The sequence below is a fragment of the Maniola hyperantus genome, chromosome Z, assembly GCF_902806685.2.
Source record: "Maniola hyperantus chromosome Z, iAphHyp1.2, whole genome shotgun sequence".
Classification (NCBI taxonomy): Eukaryota; Metazoa; Arthropoda; class Insecta; order Lepidoptera; family Nymphalidae; genus Maniola; species Maniola hyperantus.
Window position 1 is genome coordinate 13,723,322 of NC_048564.1, and position 27,413 is coordinate 13,750,734.

Genomic DNA, 27,413 nt, shown 5'->3' on the forward strand with positions numbered 1-27,413 from the left:
CGGGGGGCTGAATTGTAATTTATTATTACCCATATTTCCTTAGACAGCGGGGTAAGGAAGGTGAACATGTCGGGTGGTGTCCTGTGCTTGGGCCTGGTGTCAAAGGACAGATACGGCTTGCTGAAGTCGATCACCTCCTGGCGCTCACGGTTCACGATTAATGGAGCCACCACGAGATCCACCTCCTGGAAAGGTATACCTAATTTAGCTATGACGTGATTTCTAATACTATTCCGAAGAAAATATAAAAAAACCGGCAAATGCGAGTCAGGCTCGCGCAATGAGGGTTCCGTACTACAGTCGTATTTTTTCGACATTTTGCAGGATATTTCATAAACTATGATACATAAAAATAAATAAAAATCTGTTTTAGCATGCACAGGTGAAGACCTTTCATATGATACACCACTTGATATAGTTATCTTACTTAAAAAATTGAAAATACTAATTATTACTTCATGACCATAATTTAATTTTTTTGTGTGATCTAACCCTAAATTCAGGGTTTTCAGATTTTTCTCCAAATGTCAGCTATAAGATCTACCTACCTGCCAAATTTCATGATTCTAGGTCAACGGGAAGTACCCTGTAGGTTTCTTGACAGACAGACTACAAAGTGATCCTATAAGGGTTCCGTTTTTCCTTTTGAGGTACGGAACCCTAAATTTAGACTTTATACTTTAACGTAAGATATTTTACACTTTTATTATCTGTTATCTCCCAAAGCCACCATGATTGATCGTTCATCCCTGTATTGGGGATAGTACGCATTCAAAATTTCAGCTTTTATAAATAACGAAGGTCTGGCACGTGCTGGCTCTTAGTCCATGATATGCGTTTGGGCAAACATATAAAAGTCATTCGCAATTTCATTTAGTTCATTCTTCTATTCGTTTGTGCTTTCCAGGGAATGTTCTAGACAGTTGCATATTTGAACCAAGAGTTTGACTCAAAATAGTTAACGCCTACTGAGATTTTCGTCTTCGTCATTTGTATGGGATTATATAAAAATAGAGAGAGAGAGAGAGAGAGTACTAACTAGTTTCTGTGGGTAGAGTATAATACTAGGACACACTGCAAGCCATCGGTAAACATGTATTGGAAGCAGTGGCGTGCAGGTCATAGAGGCATAAATGCACTGCTTACCCCAGTTGTATATTTTTCATTATGACCTGCCAGTAAACAGGTTCCTACCTAACTAATGCCTACCCTGGCTTCAAATCCTGTGCACGCCACTGATTGGAAGGTACCTACTCGCAGAGCTAATATGAAACGTGTCTAAATTGAATTTCGAATGTTTTTGAAAACATTTCCGAATTGAATTTCGAATGTTTTAGAAAACACTTTCGAATTGAATTTCAAATGTTTTTTGGAGACATGTTTGTGATTAGTTGGTGACTCAAAATAGTTAACACCCACTAGATTTTCGTCTTCATCATTTGTATGGGATACTTTGTCCATTTTAAGAACGGCCTTTTGACAGCTCGACGACTGCTAAGTCATAGTGATGTCCTAAAGGACGTTATAATTGATATCGATTTTTTTTTTGTAAAAAATATAATATAATATTTATTTTCATATTATTTTATTAGTATGATAATAAATATTATAATCGTAAAAACTTATATATATATATATATACGTCAACCGTCCGTGCGACAGCCATTTTGACGTAGGTAGTTAGTCTGTCACTCGCAACAAACGCGCGTGCTAGTCACACACATTTACATTCGCTGGGTGAACGTAAATAAACTATTTTAGTTGTTTTATTTGTATGCCTTATAATAAGGAGAAAGTAAAACTTTATATAATGCTAATATTTTAATTTATTGGTTTCAGCCTTAAAATTTTGTATTCTTCCTGATTAAATAACATATTACACCTTATTTACATACTAGCATTTATTTCTACCGATTATCTGTAATATGTGGCACAATCGTAGTAATCGTTATGTGTGGCACATCACTAAGGGGGCGGTACCCGTCCATGAAGTACAATATTATTTGTATGAAATTTTAACTTAAACAATACGAAACTTCATAGTAATCTTCGTCCACGAAAAAATAAACTTTTCGTGGTCCCACATCATCGCACTGTTGCTAGATCTATGTCACCTATACCCCGTTCATTAGCATCGTTCAACGCGCTTTTGAACAATAATGCTCAATGGGACCCATTTAATGATGGGTCTATAATACTGGTTCGGGAGTTACTGAAGTACGCTGAGAGCATTACATGAATATGTCATTCAATTTTACATATTCAAAATCCTTTGATCTTTTATCGTTTTGTATTTTATGTCTTTTTTCTTGTACCTTTATTTGTATTTAAATTTATTATTAATCATCTAGTTAGTGTAAGTGGCACTGCCGTTCTAATTAGATAATATAAAATAAATAAAATAAATGGGCGTGAGCTGTCAAAAGGCCGTTCTTAAAATTGACAAAGTATAACTAGTTTCTGTGGATAGAGTAATATACCTACTCGCAGAGCTAATATGAAACGTGTTTGAATATTCAACACATATTAATATTTAACACGCAATACAAGGCTTGGAGGGAGGATACTAGCGCCGTGTATAAGGAAGGCAAATTTTTCCTTTAATTTTATTTATTAAAGTAAGATCATTGCAATCTTGCAAGATAAACTTGATATTATAAAAAATCAATAAATCGGTCAAGTGCGTGTCGGACTCGCACACGAAGGTTTCGTACCATCATCGTACAAGAAATAACACTTTTTTTTTAATTTTCTGGTGGCCATTTTGAAATTTTTATTATTTGTTGTTATAGCGGCAATAGAAATACATATTCTGTGAAAATTTCAACTTTCTACCTATTACGGTTTACGAGATACAGCGCACTGACTGACAGTTGTTCATAGTTACTGATCTTTCCTCCCTGTATTGGGAACAATACGCAGAGAGACTTTAAGCTTTTATAAAATAACGAAGGTCTGACCCTCCCGGGCTCTCTCTTTATAACAAACCAGCTGATGCCCGCGACTTCGTCCGCGTGGAATTACGTTTTTCAAAATCTCGCGGGAACTTTTTAATTTTCTGGGATAAAAAGTAGCCTATGTGTTAATCCAAGGTATAATCTATCTCCATTCTAAATTTCAGCCAAATCCGTTTAGTAGTTTTTGCGTGATTTAGTAACAAACATCCAAACATCCACACTTTCACATTTATAATATTACTAGATGATGCCCGCGCCTTTATCCGAGTGGAAGGTTTTTAAAAATCCCGTGGGAACTCTTTGTTTTTCGGGGATAAAAGGTAGCCTATGTCCTTCCCCGGGATGTAAGCTACCTCTGTACCAAATTTCATCAAAATCGGTTAAACCGTTAAGCTGTGAAAAGCTAGCAGACAGACAGACACTTTCGCATTTATAATATTAGTATGAATTAGGATTTCTATTCGTATGGACGCAGCCTTTAAGAAAGTCACCTACAATAATCACAGTGAACAAGAACATTATACAAGATTTTCCTTAGAATTTCAGGATTCGGGACCATAATGGGTGGAAATAATTGAACTACTCGAGCTCTTCTGGCTTCTTTAAGCGCCTTTGTGCCCGCGCGCTCCAAATAAATTAATTAGCACTGGCGGAAAAACTCTCAAAAGCTTTTTATGTGAAGGTACTTTACTCATACACGAGTAGTTTAAGATTTCATTCACGTCTAAGCTGTAATAGGAAATTAAAAATCTACTCTAATACTATCTTTTAATAAGGACTAAAATCGTAGATAGAGTAATAAAGCTAGATAAAGGAACGTTTGCTTTCTCATTCACACTAAAAAGAGAGCACAGATAAAGTTACTAATGTGATAAACAGAGACGCAGCTAACCTATTTTTTGTCCCTTATCCTGTAACCGATTTTTTTCAAGAATACATACAAGGAATGCAACTCTGGTAGTTTGAGCTGTTTTTAATAAAACATGTGCGTAGATCAGATCAGATCAACATAGATCAGTCAGTCAGTCAGTCACCTTTTCCTTATATATATATATGACATGCTCCACAGACTACACATAATAATACATTGATACCATCTATCGCCAATTGTCTAGACTCTAGACTGAATCTGAAAATTAGTTCTTACTGTACTACCTACTAGACTTGTGTCCGCTATAGCTTAACTTAACTGAAAACCGCTGCCGTGCCTATAGCGTACCATAGCGTTATTGTCGTAGCTAACAACGGTTATCAGCTAACATCTATGACGAACCACCTGACAACGCAACGCTGCCAACTGGCAACTGACAATGCATTGTTTGGTTTTTTGGTAACTAGAAACGCAATAATTATGCCTTCTCTTTCTTTTTTTCACTGAAAGCTGAGAAGGAGCGGTTATTGGCTACCGGCTTAGTAACTAAGAACTTGATAAACCAAAGCCGACCTTATCTCTATTAAGCTAAGGCTTAACTGTACATGTACTTGTCCATTACACTTTGATCTATCAATTTTAATACAGTTAGCCTTAGAGTAATAGAGATAAGGTCCTCTTTGGTTTATCAATCTTCGTGAAATGTTTTTGGTTAACTGGATTGTGGCAAACTATTCGTGCAGGCGTCCACTATAGCTACACCTATACCTATGTCAATGATCATTATAATTAAACTTTGCTGCTATGAACTTAAGGTTGTGATTACTTCACGATATTCATGAAAGTAAAATTGGTTTTATTTTAGTGAATATGCGCGCGCTAGCTATACAAACAGTATTGATACGGCAGCTAGCTTAGTTACTACTACGGAAACCGCTGCGCGTTGCGCATATTAAATTAGTTGAAACACAACTCATGATACCGATATTCGGCAACGGTTATCAATATTGGTATTGAAACTAAATAACTGATGATTAACCGTTGCCAGAAATAGCCAATAACGCCCATCTTTACTACCTACCTTTTATACTAGTATATATACTCAAACTTATAGAAAAGCCAATAATTATGGTAGAACTAGTACTACATATTATTACAGCTGTCAAGAATTGAATGGTCAAGACAATATCGGAAAAAGAACCTCGAAAAGTTGTGGGACAGTATACCGCAATATCAAACAGACCATGGAAAACTAGAGACCGATAGGTAGATAGATGAATTGAAGAGAAATGAGGATTAGATATAAGTAGATAGAGTTCTCAGATGGATTTCAGATCGCATCCACTGGAGTAGTTTGCAAAGTTGATAGAACTTTAGTGATTATATTATTAAACTAACGATGATGATATAAGAATATAATATTCATGAACATCCTTGAACTGGACATCAATTATCGTAGAGCCTCAATAGCTCAACCGGTAAAGGAGTGGACTGAAAACCGAAGGGTCGACGGTTCAAACCCCGCCCGTTGCACTATTGTCGTACCTACTCCTAGCACAAGCCTGACACTTAGTTGGAGAAGCAAGGGGCATATTAGTCATGTAACATGGCTTTTTTTTATAAAATAAAAAAATAAAAAATTATCATCTCAACCCATCACCGGCTCACTAATGGACACGGAACATGGTACAAATGTAGACTCAGTATACAGGTTGTAACTAGAACGCTGGCAAAAAGGAAGACAGGTGATAGCACTGATGATCAGTAATATGATGCCATAAAAAAACGCGAAATAAATGCGAAAGAAAATTGAAAAAAAAAACCTATATTTTGCAAAATTTCACGATATATTGTAAATAAAACATCTGGCTGACGCCAGAGGTTAGAGAACGTTCCATAAGTAGGTTACTCGCAGTCAATGCCGCGTCGTAGGCGGGGTATTCACCCGAGTTTTGCAAGCTATACAATGCGGGTTTGAAAAATAGTAACTCACTAAAACTACAAAATGAGGCAAATGGTTATTGATATTGGATTGTGTTTAGGTAGTATAACAATGACGCTAAGTTTTTGACTATTGCAGTGGATATGCAGCCTTAGGCTGCAGTGGCTTAAGTTTTTACACGAATTTCGATTCAATTTGCATGCTCTTTCAGCGCCACTTTGTAACTACCCACTCGAGGTTTATATTCATAATCTCCGAAATAATGGAAGGAACTTCGAAAACTGCTGCACTTGAAGACTAGTATATACTTACCTTATTTACTTACTTATACCTGCTTAAGAATTTAACAGTCAGTCTTACTGATAAAAATGTATAGTACATTGTTTGTACATTATTATTATTACGAATTATACACAAATGGCTATATAGTAGGCGGCAAGAATTATTGTACGATGACCTTTAGAATGAGATTTCGGATTTGTAGAGCGTTGTCTCTGTAACTCATACCTGTGACGTTTTGTCTGTTTCAACGACAGAGACGTTAAAGACAAAACCGCTATCTCTTTCTAAAAGTGGATGTACACTATTTTCTGCCGCGTACTGGAACTGTCAAGGAAAAAATCGTGAGAAAACCTGCATGCCTGAGAGTTCTCCATAATGTTCTTAAAGGTGTGTGAAGTCTGCCAATCCGCACTTGGTCAACGTGCCGACCGTTACCGACCCGTGCTCAGTAGTGAACTGGCGATGGATTCATTATATTAAGTATTGCTTATGTAGTAAAATAAATTTATCGATAGACTAGCTGGATTTAGCTGGAGCTAACTTCGTCCGCGTGGATTTACATTTTGAAAATCCCGCGGAAATACTTTGATTTTCCGGGATAAAAAGTAGCCTATGTGTTAATCCAGGGTATAATCTATTTCCATTCCAAATTTCATCCAAATCCGTTTAGCCGTTTTTGCGTGATTGAGTAACAAACATCCAAACTTTCACATTTATAATAAAATATGATTAGGATTAGGATTACAAAACAAATAGGTTGATTATTATTTTCAGACACTCCACTATAGGATTATCTCCCGCATTGAGGGCGAGAGCAAATGGGGCGATTGCTGCAAATAACGCGATCTAGTGCTCTTTGTTTGAGCACTACATATCGGCGTATATTCCCAAGGCATTGCTGCATGGCGATGCGTTGAGTGCTTATTACAGCCCTAATAGACCTATAAATATACGAGTTTGAAAAGCATTGACATACATGCTGAATAGTTGTGACTAAGTATGCCTAGATTCTTGGAGTTTCTCTACGTTATCAAATCTGAAATGAGGAGTTAGCTTAGATCCCGGGGACGGACGTTGGCTACTTTTTATCCCAGAAAGTTAAAGAATTCCCACGGAATTCTTAAAGGTCCATCCATTCGTTTAACTGATCTATATAAAAATTAGTGAGGTAGTTTGCGTCCCGCAAATTGACAAAGGTAACTTATCCCGACATCAAAACAAAGCATTAAATGACGTCATTGTCTTATTTCAAGAAGATGCCGTGGTCTCCCATAGAGTTTTTCGGGACCATCGTCCTGATGGATGTAGGACCGTAGGTGCTACGTATTTTGAGCACTCGGACTAAAAACACGTAGCACCTTCTATTTCCTTACAATACAATACAATACAATACTTCAATATAAATATCACACATTTCCACAGAAATGCAGTATGCAGGAAAATATCTCGGGGTACGTCTGGCTTGCATGCGAGTTTCTATCATTGTTGCATTGCTATTATCAACCCAGGCTTGGCAAAATTTTTATGCCAACTGGTGAAACTTGGTAAGTAGATGTATTCTGTAAACCGCATTAAGTATTTTACACAAAAATACAATATTTTTTTTCATCAAACCAATAGGTGTGGTATCTATGGATAGGTCTTCAAAAATGATATTGAGGTTTCTAATATCATTTTTTTCTAAACTGAATAGTTTGCACGATAGACACTTCTAAAGTAGTAAAATGTGTGTGTGCCCCCCCCCCCCCAAACTTCTAAAAGAACAGAATGATAAAACTAAAAAAACTATATGATGCAAACTTCCACCGAAAATTGGTTTGAACGAGATCTAGTAACTAGTTTTTGATTTATCGTGCAAAATGTCAATAAAATACGATTGTACTACGGAACCCTCAGTGCGCGAGTCTGATTCGCACTTGTTTTGCATACAATGAATATACATATTATGTTTTTCTTTAACTCTTTCTTTATTCATATTTTTACTATTGGAGACGCGACAGGTCGACATAACAATCGGGGTGGGGACGCCCGCACACCCGCACAGCCCCCGCGCTAGCCCGGTGCGAGATAGCGCGGGTAACGTGCGGGTGGTAAACAAGTCTTATCTAAATTAAAAACATTAACGTTAGTTGAGTATTTTCATCCAAGAACTATAAACAGCATTTCGGTGACGCGACCTTCAAATTTTTAAAATTGCAAATCAACCAATGTGCGTAAACAAGTCTTATGTAAATTAAAATCACTAACATTAGTTGAGTATTTTCATCTAAGACCTATTAATAGCATTTCGGTGAAGTGACTTTGATTTTTTAAAATTGCAACTCGCCCAATGCGCTTAAACAAGTCTTATGTAAATTAAAATCATTAACATTAGTTTGGTATTTTCATCTAAGAACTATGGGTAAGACTGGGTGCCCTGCGTGCCCGACAGCCTGCACGAACGAGGAGCTGTACAACGCTACCGACCGAGCAATCGCGGTTGCGGCTTTTTGGGCTGCCCGTGTTTGAGGTGACCGTCGACTCGAAAAAAAAAAAAAAAAAAAAAAAAAAAAAAGAAGATCTAAGAACTATTAACAGCATTTCGGTGACGTGACCTTGAAAATTTTTAAGAATGAAAATCACTTTATGTGCCTGAACAAGTCTTATCTAAATTAAAAACATTAACGTTAGTTGAGTATTTTCATCCAAGAACTATAAACAGCATTTCGGTGACGCGACCTTCAAATTTTTAAAATTGCAAATAACCCAATGTGCGTACACAAGTCTTATGTAAATTAAAATCACTAACATTAGTTGAGTATTTTCATCTAAGACCTATTAATAGCATTTCGGTGAAGTGACCTTGATTTTTTAAAATTGCAACTCGCCCAATGCGCTTAAACAAGTCTTATGTAAATTAAAATCATTAACATTAGTTTGGTATTTTCATCTAAGAACTATTAACACCATTTCGGTGACGTGACCTTGAAAATTTTTAAGAATGAAAATCACTTAATGCGCCTAAACAAGTCTTATGTAAATTAAAATCATTAACATTAGTTTGGTATTTTCATCTAAGAACTATTAACAGCATTTCGGTGACGTGACCTTGAAAATTTTTAAGAATGAAAATCACTTTATGTGCCTGAACAAGTCTTAACTAAAATAAAAACATTAACACTAGTTTAGTATTTTCATCTAAGAACCATTAACAGCATTTCGGTGACGTGACCTTGAAAATTTTAAAGAATAAAATCACTTTGTGTGCCTAAACAAGTCTTATCAAAATTAAAAACATTAACATTAGTTTAGTATTTTCATCTTAGAACTATTAACAGCATTTCGGTGACGTGACCTTGAAAATTTTTAAGAATGAAATCACTTTATGTGCCTAAACAAGTCTTATCTAAATTAAAATCATTAACATTAGTTTGGTATTTTGCATCTAAGAACTATTAACAGCATTTCGGTGACGTGACCTTGAAAATTTTTAAGAATGAAAATCACTTTATGTGCCTGAACAAGTCTTATCTAAATTAAAAACATTAACACTAGTTTAGTATTTTCATCTAAGAACTATTAACAGCATTTCGGTGACGTGACCTTGAAAATTTTTGAGAATAAAATCACTGTGTGCCTAAACAAGTCTTATCAAAATTAAAAACATTAACATTAGTTTAGTATTTTCATCTTAGAACTATTAACAGCATTTCGGTGACGTGACCTTGAATTTTTTTAATTTTTTAACGAGGCAAGGTGCCCAGAACGTAAAAACTTTTATTACGAACCTGGCGTAAAAGTTCACCAACGAGACCATCCCATCCGCTTATTTCTTCTGCATTTTCGCTGCCGTACTTTCCGTCCTTCACAAGCTTCAGTTCATCTACAAACAAAATATATATTATTTAGTAACTTGGCGGTAAAATATAATCTTAAAGTTATCATGGTCGCAAATGAGGAGATATGTTTTGTACTAGAGTAATTGTAGATGTAGTCATAAAGGGCATATAAGACTGTGGTGTGTGGAAAGACCTATGATTAGATAAAAAATATTAGCCATGTTAATCACGACTAATAAATTCTCCTTTACCCTCCAGCTAAGCGAAGCTTGTGCTTGGAGTAGGTACAACAATAGTGCGACGGGTGGGGTATGAACCGCCAATCTATCGGATTTCAGTCGGTAGGAAAACAGAGGAGAGGACGATCAGAGAAAAGGTAAAAAAGGTTATGCGTGTAAAAGGGGATGGATAATACGTTGACGATTGACAGAAGTTAGTGGAATAAAGGTATGATTCCGGACCACGCTGCACGCAGCACCGCTGCCGCAACAGTGCTGTTACAATCCCAGTACCCATACAATCTCTATAAGCTTATAGAGATTGTATGGGGACCAGTAGTGCCGCGACAGGACTGTGACAGCTGTTCACAGCACTATTGTGGCAGCGCTGCTGCGTGCAGCGTGGTTCGGAAACATGTTGTGCCAACTCCATGTAGCGTGGGATAAGGTCAAGAAGAAGAAGAATGTATGAAATACTTACAAGTGATCTCCATTTTATCCAGTACAAGCCGGGTGAGATCCACGCAGAAACCCGTGAGGTTGGTGATAGGTTTGTCAGGGTTGTCTATTTTCTCCTGGATGACGTACGGATACTCCGCGATAGTGGATACTTTGTAGGTCTTGTTCCGATCATAGAGTCCCAGCTCCCTGAGGCCAGGGAGTTTCTCTTTCACTGGTACGTAGCCTTGATCGTCGTACCAAGCGCCGACCTAAGAGAATATAAATATAAATTATACTATGAGGTCGTTATCATGAGATTCCAAGTCCAAGCCAAAAAATTACTGGGAATTTTGGTTGGTACATTTCCAACAGGCATGTGCAAGAATGCGAGATGACGGATGTATGTGACTTACAGAATATCTTCATTGTCATAGCTTCAATGACTACATAATATTTTGAGCTACGATCACGATGAAAAAATCAAACCAAACCTGAGCCCCCTTTAAAATTATAAATCAACCTTGGGGAATAATTTTTTTGTCCCCAGCGCACACTTCTTTGTACGAGAGGTCATCTTGCTCATTATGAGAAGACGGAGAATAGGCATACTTTAACAATCTCTCCAGTCAAAGTCATCTCCATAGCCTGCAGCGTGAAATTCTGGCAATGGTCCTCGTCAGTGAACCGGATATGGCAAGTTATGCCTTCCATCACTGTCTGCAGCAAACGATACAAATCTACCTGCTTTATACAAGCATACCTTAACAATCTCCCCATTGACAGTCATCTCCATAACCTGCAGGGTGAAGTTCTGGCGATGGCCCTCCTCAGTGAACCGGATATGGCCAGTTATGCCTTCCATCACCGTCTGCAGCAAACAATACAAATCTACCTGCTTTAGGGAGTAATACATTTATTCAGCTCCATTCGCGTTTCGCAGAATGATTTTGGTTATATAGTTTCGCTTCTACCAGCCGCGTATAGCATTGTACGCCTGCTAGCATGCTAATGCTACTGTTCAGCGCTGTATCGTCGCGTACAGCGCTGTATCGTCGCGTACAGCGCTGTATCATCGCGTAAAGCGCTGTATCATCGCGAACAGCGCTGTTCCGCTGCACACACCGCTGTTCCACCTCGTACAGCGCTGTTCCGCCGCGTACAGCGCTCTTCCGCCGCGTACAGCACTGTTCCGCCGCGTACATCGCTCTAGCGATCTCTCGTGCGTAGACGCAGCGGAAGTTTTTGTGTGTTTTCTATGGACAAAAGCTGGATTGAGCTGAATAAGTGTAATAGTCCCTTATAAGTCATCTAAAATCTCACACATCGTTATACGCAAGCAAAACTATAACTATAATAATACATATTAATTAAATATATTTTTATACAATGTATATAAATGCAATAAAAAGCAAATATTATTAATTTAGACTATAAATTATTTTATTTATTATTATTTTAAATTAAATTATTTTTATTTATGAAAAAGTACACCAAATATAAATTAAATATTTTAATGTAAATGCTTTGCATGGAAAGTTAACACCTATTGCCTAGTGACTATTTGTTTTTTACGTTATAATTTCTTTATTTTATTTTTGTCAGCCCTAGCATAGACTACGGACTCCGCCAATACGCCAATTCGCATTGGGCCAGGGTGATGGACGATGGTCTAAATCCTTCTCATTCTGAGAGAAGACCCGTACTCAGTAGTGAGCCGGTGATGGGTTGATCACGATGATATCTTATTGTATATAAGTCCCGCTTATCGCTAATGCGCGTGGCACCCTTTTTAGTGACGTCAGCACTAGACTGAAGTTTCGAGCTGATGGTATATTTTTACTTAGATATACGTCAAATGACGTTATTTTGATGTTAACGAGACATGGTTCCAGTCCATGGTTGGACTTATACGAATGAATGCAAGCAACTGTGCATAACCAAGCATTAGTAATAGAACTAGGAATAGCTTTATCGTTAACACTGACAGGTCTCATTATCTAGTCTAAAACTAATTAGTTAGTCCGACCAATCTCATTAATCGTTGTGCGATGCAAATTCACAGCCAAAAGCGAGTCAGACCCGCGCACCGAGGGTTCCGTACTATTGTCGTATTTTTTCGACATAAATCAAAATCTATTTAGCATAAAAATAAATAAAAATCAGTTTTAGAATGAACAGTTAAAGCCCTTTGATATCATATCCCACTCGGTATAGTAATCTTACTTTGTAAGTTGAAAATACTAATTATTTTTTCGTGAACACATTTTAATTATTTTTTTCGTGTTGTAAACACAAATTCACGGTTTTCGGATTATTTCCCTTGCGTGTGCTTTAAGATCTACGTACCTGCTAAATTGCATGATTCTAGGTCAACGGAAAGCACCCCCTAGGTCTCTTGACAGACAGACAGACAACGAAGTGATCCTACAAGGGTTCTGTTTTTCTTTTTGTGGTACGAAACCCTAAAAAGCTTAAGTGCGAGTAGACCTTACGCCATTGGTACTTACGAGGGTTTCGAAATAGCAGACCCACTCTGACTTCGCTAGAATGGAGTTTCTTCGAATTCTTCTAATAGTACGGCTAGACTAGTGGGATTCGGCAAATGACTCGAATGCGAGCTTACCACAGTTCGGCACATTAACTGGCCATACTACTTGGGACGCAGCAAATTTTTTGTGTTCGGTGAATGGCAAAAACAAACTGACAAATCAGCTGGCCGGCAGACGCGACATTCTGTGCGAGTTTAATTATATTCAAATATTCTGCGAATATTGTATCCTATGTCAATGGTGTATTAGATATACCCCGGAAAACCAAAGAATTGGGTATTTTACTACTTTTGAATTTGATAAATATTATTACTTTATTATAAACTAGGATGAAAATAACGACGTACGCTGAAAAAAATATTAAAATCCAAGAAAGATTTACAAAGTTACAGGCATTTTAATTTTGGAGTGGGATGGTCTTCTATCCCTTTCTCGCAAAACGAAAATTTGTATGAAACCGCACGAAGCTACTATGGCATTTGTCAAAATGACGTCATAATTCTATACTGCTATATCTGTCTAATCAGAACTATTTAAATGCTTGTAACTTTTTATTATTTGATCGATTTAATTAGTTTTTTCAGTTTACGTCATTATTTTTATCCTAGTTTATAATAAATTAGTGATAAAAAATTGTAGTCAAATACCCAATTCCCGCTGGATTTTCAAAAACCTATTTACCGCCAATCATTTAGGTTAATGCGAATGTGCCAAACGGTAGATTGCCGCCGGCTACACAATTCGCGATATCACGAATCATTTGCCGAATCCCAACAGTGGAGCTGTAGCAGTAGTGGAAGTCTACCTTATAGAGAAAAGCTATAGTACGTGACAGGTCAAGATGGCAATCGGGGCATAGCGCGGTGCGGTAGCAGTGCGGGTGTGCGGGGCGTTCCCTCCCCGATTGTTATCTCGAGTCTCGACCTATCCGGACTAGATATAAATGTAAAATCTCAAGTTCACAAGCCGTATGGTTTATGCTGCAGCTCGATTGCAATTTGCAGTAGAATGGCAGCCGCAATGTCACGATCGCAACCACCTCTGATTGGTTGAAGCTCGCTCACTATTGGCTAAAATGCATTGTTACAACAAGATTACCATAAAGTTAGCCAATCCCATCAGTTGCGATTGTAATAATGACTGATGCAGGTTTTTCGGAATCAACCGGTTTACTGTACGTTGGTAAATGTCAGTCAGTCAGTTTCTGCTCATGTATAATATCTAAATATATAAAAGGAAAAGGTGACTGACTGACTGACTGATCTTTCAACGCACACCTCAAACTACTGGACGGATCAGGCTGAAATTTGGCATGCAGTAGCTATTACGACGTAGGCATCTGCTAAGAAAGAATTTTTGAAAATTCAACCCCCAAGGGGGTGAAATAGGGGTTTGAAATTTGAGTAGTCCACGCGGACGAAGTTGCGAGTATAAGCTAGTTAGTTATAAATATTTAGAGAAGAAATTTAATCCTGCCACGATCGCATGTGCATCGTTAAAAAGAGATTTCTGACGTGTAGTATCAAAGGATTTACGTTTGCAACCAATTTTATTGCTTGCAGAGGTTTTAGGTTTAGATAAAAAAATATTTTTTAGAATAGGCCTTTTTAAAATTCTCCAGCGTAGTACGAATATATTATATTTAGCCATCGTTGTTTTTACATCAAGCTTTTAGAATTTAGAGAGAGAGCCAGTGAGTGCCAGACCTTGCCGAATTTCATGATTCTAGGTCAACGGGTAGACAACGGGTAGTTTTCTTGACAGACAGACAGATGAAGAGACGGACAGACAGACATACAACGAAGTGATCGTATAAGGGTTCCTTTTTTCCTTTTGAGGGACGGGGCACTAAAAATTGACTTTATTGTTTGACGTAAAAATTATACCTATCATTATTACCTTTTTTCTCGCAAACAATCTCTCCTGTGATCCAAACTTCATAGTCGCTGATGGTTCCTCCCTGTGTTGGGGACAATACGCAGAGAAACTTTCAGCTTTTATAAAATAACGAAGGTCTGGCACGCGCTGGCTCTTAGTCTATTTGGAAAACACAGCTTTTGTACGCCGGTGAGTTGAGAACAATACATACAACCTATTGTAGGAATATTTTTATTTTTACGGTTCCGTACCTCAAAAGGAAAAACGGAACCCTTATAGGATCACTTTGTTGTCTGTCTGTCTGTCTGTCAAGAAACCTACAGGGTACTTCCCGTTGACCTAGAATCATGAAATTTGGTAGGTAGGTAGATCTTATAGCTGACATTTGGGGAAAAATCTGAAAACCGTGAATTTAGGGTTAGATCACACAAATTAAATTGTGGTCATGAACTAATAATTAGTATTTTCAACTTTCGAAGTGAGTGACTATATCAAGTGGGGTATCATATGAAAGGTACCTGTACATTCTAAAACAGATTTTTTTTTTTTTTATGCATCATAGTTTTTGAATTATCGTGCAAAATGTGAAAAAATACGACTGTAGTACGGAACCCTTATTGCGCGAGCCTGACTCGCACTTGGCCGGTTTTTTATATCTATTTGAATGAATTAGTTTGACGTTGACTTTGAGGTGTATTGTAAATATTTATTTAAATTAAAAATATTTCTATTTCTATTTAATTTTATTGGACCACCAACAGAATTATACTAAAAAACTAGCTTATGCCCGTGTTATATTACGATAAAATTGGATACATAATTATTATGCTAAAATTCATCTAATCATAAACTTGGGAGTCCGAAATGAATATTTGTTGTGATATTTAAAACAGAATCGTTATTCCGTTTCCGGATTCAATATCAATGTACGGAAAGAGTATGGTTTAAGTGGTATCTTTTCTTGTATGTTGTTTAATTTAATATTTAGGAATGTGACAATACGATAAATAATATTATGTGAATTGTCAATACTGGTAACTAATTATTCATCGTAAATTAAATACTGTCAATGTACTAAGAGTGACATTATACTAAGCTATTGAGATGGTCACTCATAAATCACCAAATTTATTACCGTGTGATACACGATTCTATGGCGTTCTCAAAACTAAGGCAATAAATCTAAAACAAAGAAAGAAAAATAAAAAGGCGACCATAAATTTTAAATACAGCAAAAACAAATTATCGAGAGTAGAGAGTGCGTTTGTTAATAAAGACGTCAAGAAATGCGTGAGTTATTTTAAAATTTCTGGCTAAACACGGCAAAAACTAATACTTAATGGCAATCATATGTCTAGGGACAAATAACAGGCGACAAGTATCTGCGAACAAATGTGGACAGATTTTTGGAGGTGGGGCCTGGAACGCAATTTTGTTTTCGGCCAATAGGGTAATTTTGTGCGCAAGAGGAGACCAATCAGAGAACCGTACTCCCCTGTCTGTTTTTGGTTTTCAGAGAACTGTGGGCGTGACGAAACACGACCACGGGGACCTTTAGGGAGAACTGGAAAAAGAACGGAGGGCAGTCAAGGCAGGATTTCGGCTCGGGTCGGAAGTACAAATCCCAGCGCGAACCTCGCGACCTCGTCCATTCGAGATATTTTGAGCTTCCTTTGCAAAATTGGAGTGTAGATTAAAATTATAGTATAGTGTATTGTTAAAATTTGTCCTGAGAAATAAGATAAGGTTATAGAGACAGTGTGTTCGAGCCAGCGGCGGTTTAATGGTGAAGTACCCAGATTATTGTATTTAGTGTAAATTTTGAAAGTAGTTCCACAACTTTTAAGCTTATAAAATTGATTAGCCGGTATACCTAGAAGAAATAGATCTAGAAAATAATCTAGAAGACCAATATCATGCTAGACGTAGGCAATGGTCTCAACCCTGGGCTTGGATGGAGTGGACCACGGGTTTAGCGTGTGAAAATTTCATATTATACCTAATCACCGCATTGTGTATGCATAGTCGCGAGAAGTGGGGGCGTATTGTGAACCTCGCGAGTAGGTTTAAATTAGAAAGAATATACCGAAGGTGGTTTTAACCGGACAAGTTGTGTAACTAGGTTCAGATGTATTTAGAATAAATACTTGTGCTAGATTATGTATATAACCGTGTGTACAGTGTGTCTTTAACTCTAATTCGTTTTTAGGAATAAAATTTAAGAAATCTCTCTTAAATTTTATGACATATTATGTGTGTAATTGATTGTGAAATAAACTGCGCGGCCGTAAGGGTTTTTAAAGTTTAAATGTTCGTTTTTTCCCTTCTAAATAGATTGGCCTAGGAAGCGAACATTTGGCGGGTTTTAAATGTAACAAACACATTTAAAATTCCGTCTAAATCACAATACCAGTTTCTTTTTTTTCTAAAAATACTCAACTGTGAGAGTAAATAAAACAACTTATTTACCAGAAATAAAAGCATTTGAGTATAAATATCATCTTTTATTTATCACGTCTAGATACCTTCTATAGACATTTAATAATGGAGCTCAAATTCATTTTAGAGGTAAACGATCGAACTGTGTGTGTTCAAAAATGCCGTAGATACATGGTTCCATGTGTCGGACTCCAATATTAAATCTCTCATATTACCTATATCACGACTCTTACTATTAAGTAAAGTTTAGGCTAGTTCCTTTTTTTTCAGCAGTACACCGAATTCACAATATTAGCTCTTATCTAATAGTAAATAAGAAATAGAATAAAATTGACAGACTAACGCAGTCAGATGGGACGACCCTTGCCAAAATACACATTGACTGGGTAGGCAAAATTGCACTAATAATTTGGATAATGTGGTGTGTTTTGAACTATCAGCTACCACGATACCATCACCATCATCATGAGCAACCCTCGCCGGCTCACTACTGAGCGCGGGCTCCATAGAGAACTCTCAGGTTGCGGTTTACCTCACGACGCTTTCTTTCTACGACGAACCAAGTGATATTTAATTAATTTGAATATACACAACTACGACTACTAAAGGGTTATCTTTCGGGTTCGAATCCCCGACCCTCGAGTGGAAAGCAGGCGAGTCAAAACTGGGTCAGTGCGACTTACAACCAGCACACAGCGCAAGCAGATTGTATGAACGAGTAACGGGGCCGTTGGTGAACAGTAGAACAGGTACAGACCTTTTTTTTTGTGTGTCATCGTTACGCCGCATTCCGAGAGCTATAGGACGGCGTTACATACCGGCCTAAACCGCGGGACACTGAAAGTATTAATGTGTGAGAACTATTAGTTTGATATCCTTGACCTATAAGGTCGGATTTAATGTAAAAAGGCACACGGTCGATATGACGGCGTCCTGGCGGCAAAGCCTCGGCACACCAAAACACGCCATGTCTTACAGCTTCGACCTCCCGACACCTAAGTTGGCCAACTTAGACATAACTGAACGAATATATATATATATATATACAAAATTATACCATGGTAAGGGGCGAGCTTTTAGCTCAAGAAAAGAACCTTGTCTTCCACGACAGGCTACCAAACGCTTCGTAGCGAATTAACAGGGAGGTCGGCTGTGCCCCACATAACAATGTTGAAAGGCTGGTGTCCAGCGCAGGGTCCCCCGTGCTAGTAGAGGCTTTGGTCAGTAGAACGATGGCCTTATTGGCAAATACATGTACCAACCGACCCTTCATCCAAGCCAGAACGCATAACCTAGCTGTTTTTTTTTTCCCCTCCTCAGGATTTTCATCCGAGAGAGTTGAATGAGTCAAAATAGTAGATCTCTGAAATAAAATTCATCATCTAACCGCGAAAATCTGGAAGTTTGATTGGCAAGGTCTACATGTCCGTCCGACGAATTGTGCCTGCCATGTACTTGGCCATACCTAAGATAACATATGACTCCGAATACAAATAGTGTCCCAAAGTTTAGCCGATTTACTTGTTTTTGAATTTCCTCATTATAGCCCATCAATCGAAAGAAGCAGAGACGATCACCGTACCATCACAGAATTTTGATGCCGAGCGACCAGAATCTATGTATGTATTCGAATTAACGATATGACTAGATTATAGAAAAAAAAAAAAAATAGAACACAACGTAGGAAGTCGTGATTGGGTATATGAGAGCAAAATCTTATAAACAAATAAAAAGAGGTTAGAGGACACACTGTGCATGTTATTATGTTTATATGTTGTACATTTACATTTATTTTAGGTATAAGAAGGAGCAGAAATAAGCTGTATGTCTTATAAATGTACAATTTACAGGTTTTCAGAAGATACTGCAGAGAATCGAGCTATTATTCCTTGCTTATTTCTTAGGCTTAAAATTTCTTCAAACCTAGAGAATTCATATAATAGAAACACATCTCAGACATATGATTGCAAATTAGTATTAATAATATAGAAATTTTAAAAATACGGCTTCGCGTCTTACGAAAGTATTCAAATATAATTTAAGTTGGCACTTGAGTAGGTAAAACGAAAAGGGACGAATTGAAAAAAAAAAAAAAGATGCCTGCAGGTAGAAAAACACGTAGAACAAAGCAAGCGGGTACGCGACAGAGCGAAGCTAGCCCAGTAGAATCGAGCGAGCAAACGTCGACCTTAGGGAATACTACATTAGAGTTGCTTTTGAAAAAAATCACCGAATTCGAAACAAAATTACAACAGCTTAGTTCGAACGCAGGCCAAAACGAAAGCGCGAGTGTTTCGTCACAACAGACAATAGGAGTAAGTGAAAGCGGAAAATCTGATAGACAAGGGGTTAGTCTAGACACCGCGAGCACAAGTACAGCGTTTGCTGAAACCCGAAACTTGTTTGTAGTACAACCGTCGGTTACCAAACCAAATTTTGACGGAAAGCCATTCACTAATCCCATCACCTTTTTAAAACAATTAAAAAAATATATAAAGGCAGTAAACGGGGCAGATCGGGAGATTGATATCGCGCTAGGCTGCATTTCGGGGAATGCACGAAAGGTTATGGAACTATATTCGAAAGAGTGGACTTCATTCGCTGATTTTGAAACCGATTTTAGGCGGAACTATTGGACCGAACAAATCCAAGAATCTGTTAGATATAGGTTGATAAATGCAGTATACTCGAGCGATTCAGGTATGACGATGTCTGAGCATTTCGCTGAGCAGGCAGAATCGATGCAATCATTAACCATTGCTTTTAGCGAGCGCGATTTGGTAAATTCCATTATGCGTCATTATGCTATAGACATACAACGTCTATGGTTTACTAGAACTGAAGTAGTTAGCATTATGAACGGGGCAAAGTTCCTCAGAGACATAGAACAAAATATTGTTGAAAAACCTAGGGGGGTTATGAGAGGTGGTATGAATAGTAATTATAGAGGTGGTAGGCGATACAATGAACCGCCATCGAGGCGTCCTATCGTAGCGACAATGTCGACAAACAATTGGAGGACTAGGGGAAATTCGACCAGGGGTCGGGGTTACCGTCGATTTATTTCTAGGGCAAATTTTAACAGGCCCACGGTATCCGAAACTAAGCAGGTCAGACCGGCTATCACATTCGTGAAAGAGGGCGAAGACTCTGCTGAGTCTAAGAAAGTGGGGGAGGGACCGTCAAAAAACTAGGTCACCCCACACAAAATAGGTCGAATCAATCAATATTGTGTAGAACGGGGGCCAGTGAGACCTCAGAACACGAAAGAGTAGGTGTGGTCTATAAGATCTTAATTAAGAGTGGATGGAAACCGGGACAGAGTCTAGGGATAGGTGAAGGAGGCCTTAAGCGTTTATTGAGAGGCGGTCCCGATAGTGACGAACAGAATTGCCAATTGGAAATTAGTAGCATAGGAGTCTTATTAGAAAACCAGTTTGAGAATATAGCAGAATGTAACGAGGTAGGCATGTCATGCGAGGCGTGTACGAAAAGAAAATTGAACGTGTATACAATGTTTCATGAACTAGATGAACAAATCGACGTAGGTATTGACTATTCTTTACCTAAATTACCAGAAGTGTGTGTGAGGTTGTACGGAAGGAGTATGAGTGCTCTTATAGATACGGGAAGCCAGATTAGTGGAATAACTAGGGAATTGTACGATTCTATTGTGAGAGAAAATAGGAAACTACCAGAAATCGCTATTCCAGCAATCCAAATACAGGGGGCGTTCGGATCGCGGAGTGAGAGTACAAATCGGTTGGTACTAATAGAGTTTCAGTTAGGTAGCACTTTAGTTGAAGCACCTGTACTAATTATGCGACGTTTACCTAGGTCATTGATACTGGGATATGACTGGCTAGAGCGGGTGAAAGGGATAGTGAACTGTAATGATGAGCGAACATTGACTATAGAACATATGGGAGTTAGATCTTGTGTCAGATTGAATTCCGATTGCGAAATCGAAAGGTTGGGGGGAGAGACGAATGCGGCTACGATTAACTTGATATTAAATCAAGACTCCGGGACTGTGGAACAGAGTGTAGCGAGTAGAGAATTAGAAAGTGAGGAAATTACGGAATTCCAATTGGAAAAATCGAACTTAAGTAATGAACATAGGAAATTCTTATTGTCTGTGTTAAACAAACATCGTAAAGTGTTTACGAAAGGGTTAGGCTTGACTAACAAGTATGAACATGTTATTCAGTTAGTAGACGAAACACCTTTTGTGAAGCATAGCTATCCGGTACCTTTGTCATATAGGGAACAAGTTAAAGACGAATTAAATGAGTTGGAAAAGCTAGGCGTGATCAGACAGGAGGCAACACCATACTGTAGCCCTCTCACGTTCACGAAAAAACGAGATGAGTCAATAAGACTATTATTGGACGCACGCGAGTTAAATAAGAAAATGATAGGAGACGCGGGGGCGCCACCCCTCACATCTGAGATTTTACAATCCTTCCATGGAGTGGACTACATCAGTTTAATCGATTTGAATAATGCTTATTTCCAAATACCTTTGCATAAGGACTCTAGGAAGTACACCGGTTTCTCATTCATGGGAAAGACATATACTTACCGTGTGTTACCTCAAGGATTAAAGACTTCTGTAGCGGGTTTTTCGAGGGCGATGGATTATATTCTAGGAGAGGTACGAGAGTTTTGCGTAAACTATCTGGATGACATAGTTATCTTCACCACAGGGGACATAAAGTTGCACTTAGAACATCTAGATCAAGTATTAGATAGGTTAGGCGCCGCAGGCTTAACCGGAAGATTGGAGAAGTGTCGGTTCTTATGTGTAGAAGTGAAGTTGTTAGGGCACATAGTGAATACTAATGGGGTACGTATGGATCCTGAACGAGTTAAAGCCATATTAGACTTCCCTATACCTCGAACTATAAAACAACTACGGGGATTTTTGGGATTAATAAATTATTTCAGAAGGTTTATCTCGAAATATAGCGAGGAAGTTAGACCACTGTGCGACCTGTTGAAACAAAATACAAAATGGTCATGGACACAGGAAATTAACGTTTGTTTTGAAAGAGTTAAGAAGTTATTTATAGACACAGTACTTCTCGTACACCCGAATCCTAAGGGAACTTATTATTTACAAACCGATAGCAGTAACTTAGGGGTTTCAGGGTATGTTTACCAACTGAATTCAGTAGGTGAAGAACAAATATTAGGGTTCTGTAGTAAAGCATTGACAGAGACAGAGCGTAAGTGGACAGTTACCGAACAAGAGCTATGGGCGATTATTTTTAGTTTGTCTAAGTTTGAAACATATTTGAGAGGGTCGAGGTTAGTGATTAGGACTGATCATAAGAGTCTGATATTCTTGCAGACATGCAAACTATTGAGTGCTAGGATGATACGTTGGGTACACTATATAGGACGGTTTGACTATACAGTTGAACATGTGAAAGGTAAATTAAACACTGTAGCAGATGTGTTGTCTCGACATATAAAGGGAACCACTGACGTATTAACCAACAAGGCCACGGGGCCCGAGATGAATCTATTCAAATCATCATTAGGACGGTTAGTACGGGAGCGATGGGATGAAATAGGTAGTTATCAAAGACGGGATAAAACCGCTAGTGAGATAATTAGACGCATGCAAATAACGGACACGTCTGAATCTAAATACTACGTGCTTAAGGGAGAGATTCTGTATAAAACAGACATAAGAAAGGATACGTTAAGATTATATGTCCCCGAGGACTTACAAAAAGATTTGATCGTTAGCATACATGAAGAATTAGGTCATTTCGGACGATACAAAGTCTATGCACTGATGAAACGTCGGTACTATTTCTCGAATATGTCTCGTATAATAGGTCGGGTCGTAAGGTCGTGCGAGGCATGCCAAAAGTCGAAACATGTTTTAGAAACTCATACGGGGCCGATTAAATCGGTAATAGCAGAGGAAATAGGAGAACGAGTCTTTTGCGACATTTATGGACCTTTACCAGCGGGAAGGTTTGGTTTTAATACATATTCGTCATACAAGATGCTTATAGTAAGTTGATCAGGTTATACCCACTACGCCAGGCTAGTGGGAAAGCTACATTAACCTGTGTTAAAAAGTTTCATAGGCAGGTCGCGATTAGAACATTATGCTCGGACAGAGGCGCGAACTTTACTTCGAAGGTGTTCGAGTCAGGTATCCGTCAACTAGGTATCGAATTAACACATACATCTGTTAGGAATCCGCGACCAAATTCGACGGAAAGGGTGAATAAAGAGCTAGGGAGGTTATTCAGGACGTATTGCGATAAATCACACCGTTCGTGGGTAGATCTGCTAGTGGATATAGAAGATTGCTACAACCAGGTAGTACATACTACGACTGGATATTCACCAAATGAGTTAGTATGTGGGAAACGGACCCAGTTATCAACTGACTTTAACGTTGAAGTAGCGACAGGGTCGGACTTGCAAGGGGAGACGTTGGATCAGATTCGACAACATGCGCGACAGAACATAGCTAGGGCGGCCGAACGTAGAGAATTTCATTATAACAAGAACCATAAGTTAATACAGTTCGAGGTAGGCGATTTGGTGAAACTTAAGACTTTTGCAAAGTCAGATGCGGATAAAAAGCTGACAAGGAAATTTATGCGGCTCTATGAAGGGCCTTACATAATAGGGGCAGTCCCATACAATAATGTATATACATTAGTTGACGTTCATTCTGATAAGATCAGAGGTAACTACAATGCCATTCACTTGTTTCGCTATTATGTAAACAACTAGAAGGAAGGTAACTTTAGAGTATAGAAAAGAAGCGAAGAATGTTGGCGCCGCGGTCATAAAACGATTAGTTCGAAGTACTCTAACAAAAGGAAATACCCGAGTTGAATAGGTTATTGTCTTGCCTGGGAATATGATGGCTAAGCGTGGGAAATTTAGGATTAGCGTGTGAATATTGTAAAGGAAATAGATTTTTGAAACAACTAATGTTTGATGCAAGGACATAGAGGTTTATTACGTGTATTAAAAAATCGATTTGGGGGCGTGTGAGATGGTCACTCATAAATCACCAAATTTATTACCGTGTGATACACGATTCTATGGCGTTCTCAAAACTAAGGCAATAAATCTAAAACAAAGAAAGAAAAATAAAAAGGCGACCATAAATTTTAAATACAGCAAAAACAAATTATCGAGAGTAGAGAGTGCGTTTGTTAATAAAGACGTCAAGAAATGCGTGAGTTATTTTAAAATTTCTGGCTAAACACGGCAAAAACTAATACTTAATGGCAATCATATGTCTAGGGACAAATAACAGGCGACAAGTATCTGCGAACAAATGTGGACAGATTTTTGGAGGTGGGGCCTGGAACGCAATTTTGTTTTCGGCCAATAGGGTAATTTTGTGCGCAAGAGGAGACCAATCAGAGAACCGTACTCCCCTGTCTGTTTTTGGTTTTCAGAGAACTGTGGGCGTGACGAAACACGACCACGGGGACCTTTAGGGAGAACTGGAAAAAGAACGGAGGGCAGTCAAGGCAGGATTTCGGCTCGGGTCGGAAGTACAAATCCCAGCGCGAACCTCGCGACCTCGTCCATTCGAGATATTTTGAGCTTCCTTTGCAAAATTGGAGTGTAGATTAAAATTATAGTATAGTGTATTGTTAAAATTTGTCCTGAGAAATAAGATAAGGTTATAGAGACAGTGTGTTCGAGCCAGCGGCGGTTTAATGGTGAAGTACCCAGATTATTGTATTTAGTGTAAATTTTGAAAGTAGTTCCACAACTTTTAAGCTTATAAAATTGATTAGCCGGTATACCTAGAAGAAATAGATCTAGAAAATAATCTAGAAGACCAATATCATGCTAGACGTAGGCAATGGTCTCAACCCTGGGCTTGGATGGAGTGGACCACGGGTTTAGCGTGTGAAAATTTCATATTATACCTAATCACCGCATTGTGTATGCATAGTCGCGAGAAGTGGGGGCGTATTGTGAACCTCGCGAGTAGGTTTAAATTAGAAAGAATATACCGAAGGTGGTTTTAACCGGACAAGTTGTGTAACTAGGTTCAGATGTATTTAGAATAAATACTTGTGCTAGATTATGTATATAACCGTGTGTACAGTGTGTCTTTAACTCTAATTCGTTTTTAGGAATAAAATTTAAGAAATCTCTCTTAAATTTTATGACATATTATGTGTGTAATTGATTGTGAAATAAACTGCGCGGCCGTAAGGGTTTTTAAAGTTTAAATGTTCGTTTTTTCCCTTCTAAATAGATTGGCCTAGGAAGCGAACATTTGGCGGGTTTTAAATGTAACAAACACATTTAAAATTCCGTCTAAATCACAATACCAGTTTCTTTTTTTTCTAAAAATACTCAACTGTGAGAGTAAATAAAACAACTTATTTACCAGAAATAAAAGCATTTGAGTATAAATATCATCTTTTATTTATCACGTCTAGATACCTTCTATAGACATTTAATAATGGAGCTCAAATTCATTTTAGAGGTAAACGATCGAACTGTGTGTGTTCAAAAATGCCGTAGATACATGGTTCCATGTGTCGGACTCCAATATTAAATCTCTCATATTACCTATATCACGACTCTTACTATTAAGTAAAGTTTAGGCTAGTTCCTTTTTTTTCAGCAGTACACCGAATTCACAATATTAGCTCTTATCTAATAGTAAATAAGAAATAGAATAAAATTGACAGACTAACGCAGTCAGATGGGACGACCCTTGCCAAAATACACATTGACTGGGTAGGCAAAATTGCACTAATAATTTGGATAATGTGGTGTGTTTTGAACTATCAGCTACCACGATACCATCACCATCATCATGAGCAACCCTCGCCGGCTCACTACTGAGCGCGGGCTCCATAGAGAACTCTCAGGTTGCGGTTTACCTCACGATGCTTTCTTTCTACGACGAACCAAGTGATATTTAATTAATTTGAATATACACAACTACGACTACTAAAGGGTTATCTTTCGGGTTCGAATCCCCGACCCTCGAGTGGAAAGCAGGCGAGTCAAAACTGGGTCAGTGCGACTTACAACCAGCACACAGCGCAAGCAGATTGTATGAACGAGTAACGGGGCCGTTGGTGAACAGTAGAACAGGTACAGACCTTTTTTTTTGTGTGTCATCGTTACGCCGCATTCCGAGAGCTATAGGACGGCGTTACATACCGGCCTAAACCGCGGGACACTGAAAGTATTAATGTGTGAGAACTATTAGTTTGATATCCTTGACCTATAAGGTCGGATTTAATGTAAAAAGGCACACGGTCGATATGACGGCGTCCTGGCGGCAAAGCCTCGGCACACCAAAACACGCCATGTCTTACAGCTTCGACCTCCCGACACCTAAGTTGGCCAACTTAGACATAACTGAACGAATATATATATATATATATACAAAATTATACCATGGTAAGGGGCGAGCTTTTAGCTCAAGAAAAGAACCTTGTCTTCCACGACAGGCTACCAAACGCTTCGTAGCGAATTAACAGGGAGGTCGGCTGTGCCCCACATAACAATGTTGAAAGGCTGGTGTCCAGCGCAGGGTCCCCCGTGCTAGTAGAGGCTTTGGTCAGTAGAACGATGGCCTTATTGGCAAATACATGTACCAACCGACCCTTCATCCAAGCCAGAACGCATAACCTAGCTGTTTTTTTTTTCCCCTCCTCAGGATTTTCATCCGAGAGAGTTGAATGAGTCAAAATAGTAGATCTCTGAAATAAAATTCATCATCTAACCGCGAAAATCTGGAAGTTTGATTGGCAAGGTCTACATGTCCGTCCGACGAATTGTGCCTGCCATGTACTTGGCCATACCTAACATAACATATGACTCCGAATACAAATAGTGTCCCAAAGTTTAGCCGATTTACTTGTTTTTGAATTTCCTCATTATAGCCCATCAATCGAAAGAAGCAGAGACGATCACCGTACCATCACACTATTGTCAACATGCAGTTGGCAATAGCTATTATGTGAAATAATAATGTTGTGTA

General features: G+C 38.3%; 2 protein-coding genes across 2 annotated transcripts in view; one reads left to right on the forward strand and one right to left on the reverse strand.

The window, feature by feature from the left end:
- Window positions 1–27,413, forward strand: part of LOC117995436 (N(G),N(G)-dimethylarginine dimethylaminohydrolase 1) — a 408,993-nt gene that overhangs the window by 41,735 nt on the left and 339,845 nt on the right. The gene's annotated exons all lie outside the window — the stretch shown is intronic.
- The window catches only part of LOC117995781 (glutamate receptor 1-like), a 307,480-nt gene that overhangs the window by 6,787 nt on the left and 273,280 nt on the right, over window positions 1–27,413 (reverse strand). Inside the window, exons 10-13 of the mRNA XM_069508830.1 lie at window positions 11,290–11,397; window positions 10,570–10,798; window positions 9,820–9,914; window positions 30–185 (exon numbers count right to left, since the gene is read on the reverse strand). Of these exons, the coding sequence (XP_069364931.1) occupies window positions 30–185; window positions 9,820–9,914; window positions 10,570–10,798; window positions 11,290–11,397 (588 nt within the window). The remainder of the gene's footprint in view (window positions 1–29; window positions 186–9,819; window positions 9,915–10,569; window positions 10,799–11,289; window positions 11,398–27,413) is intronic.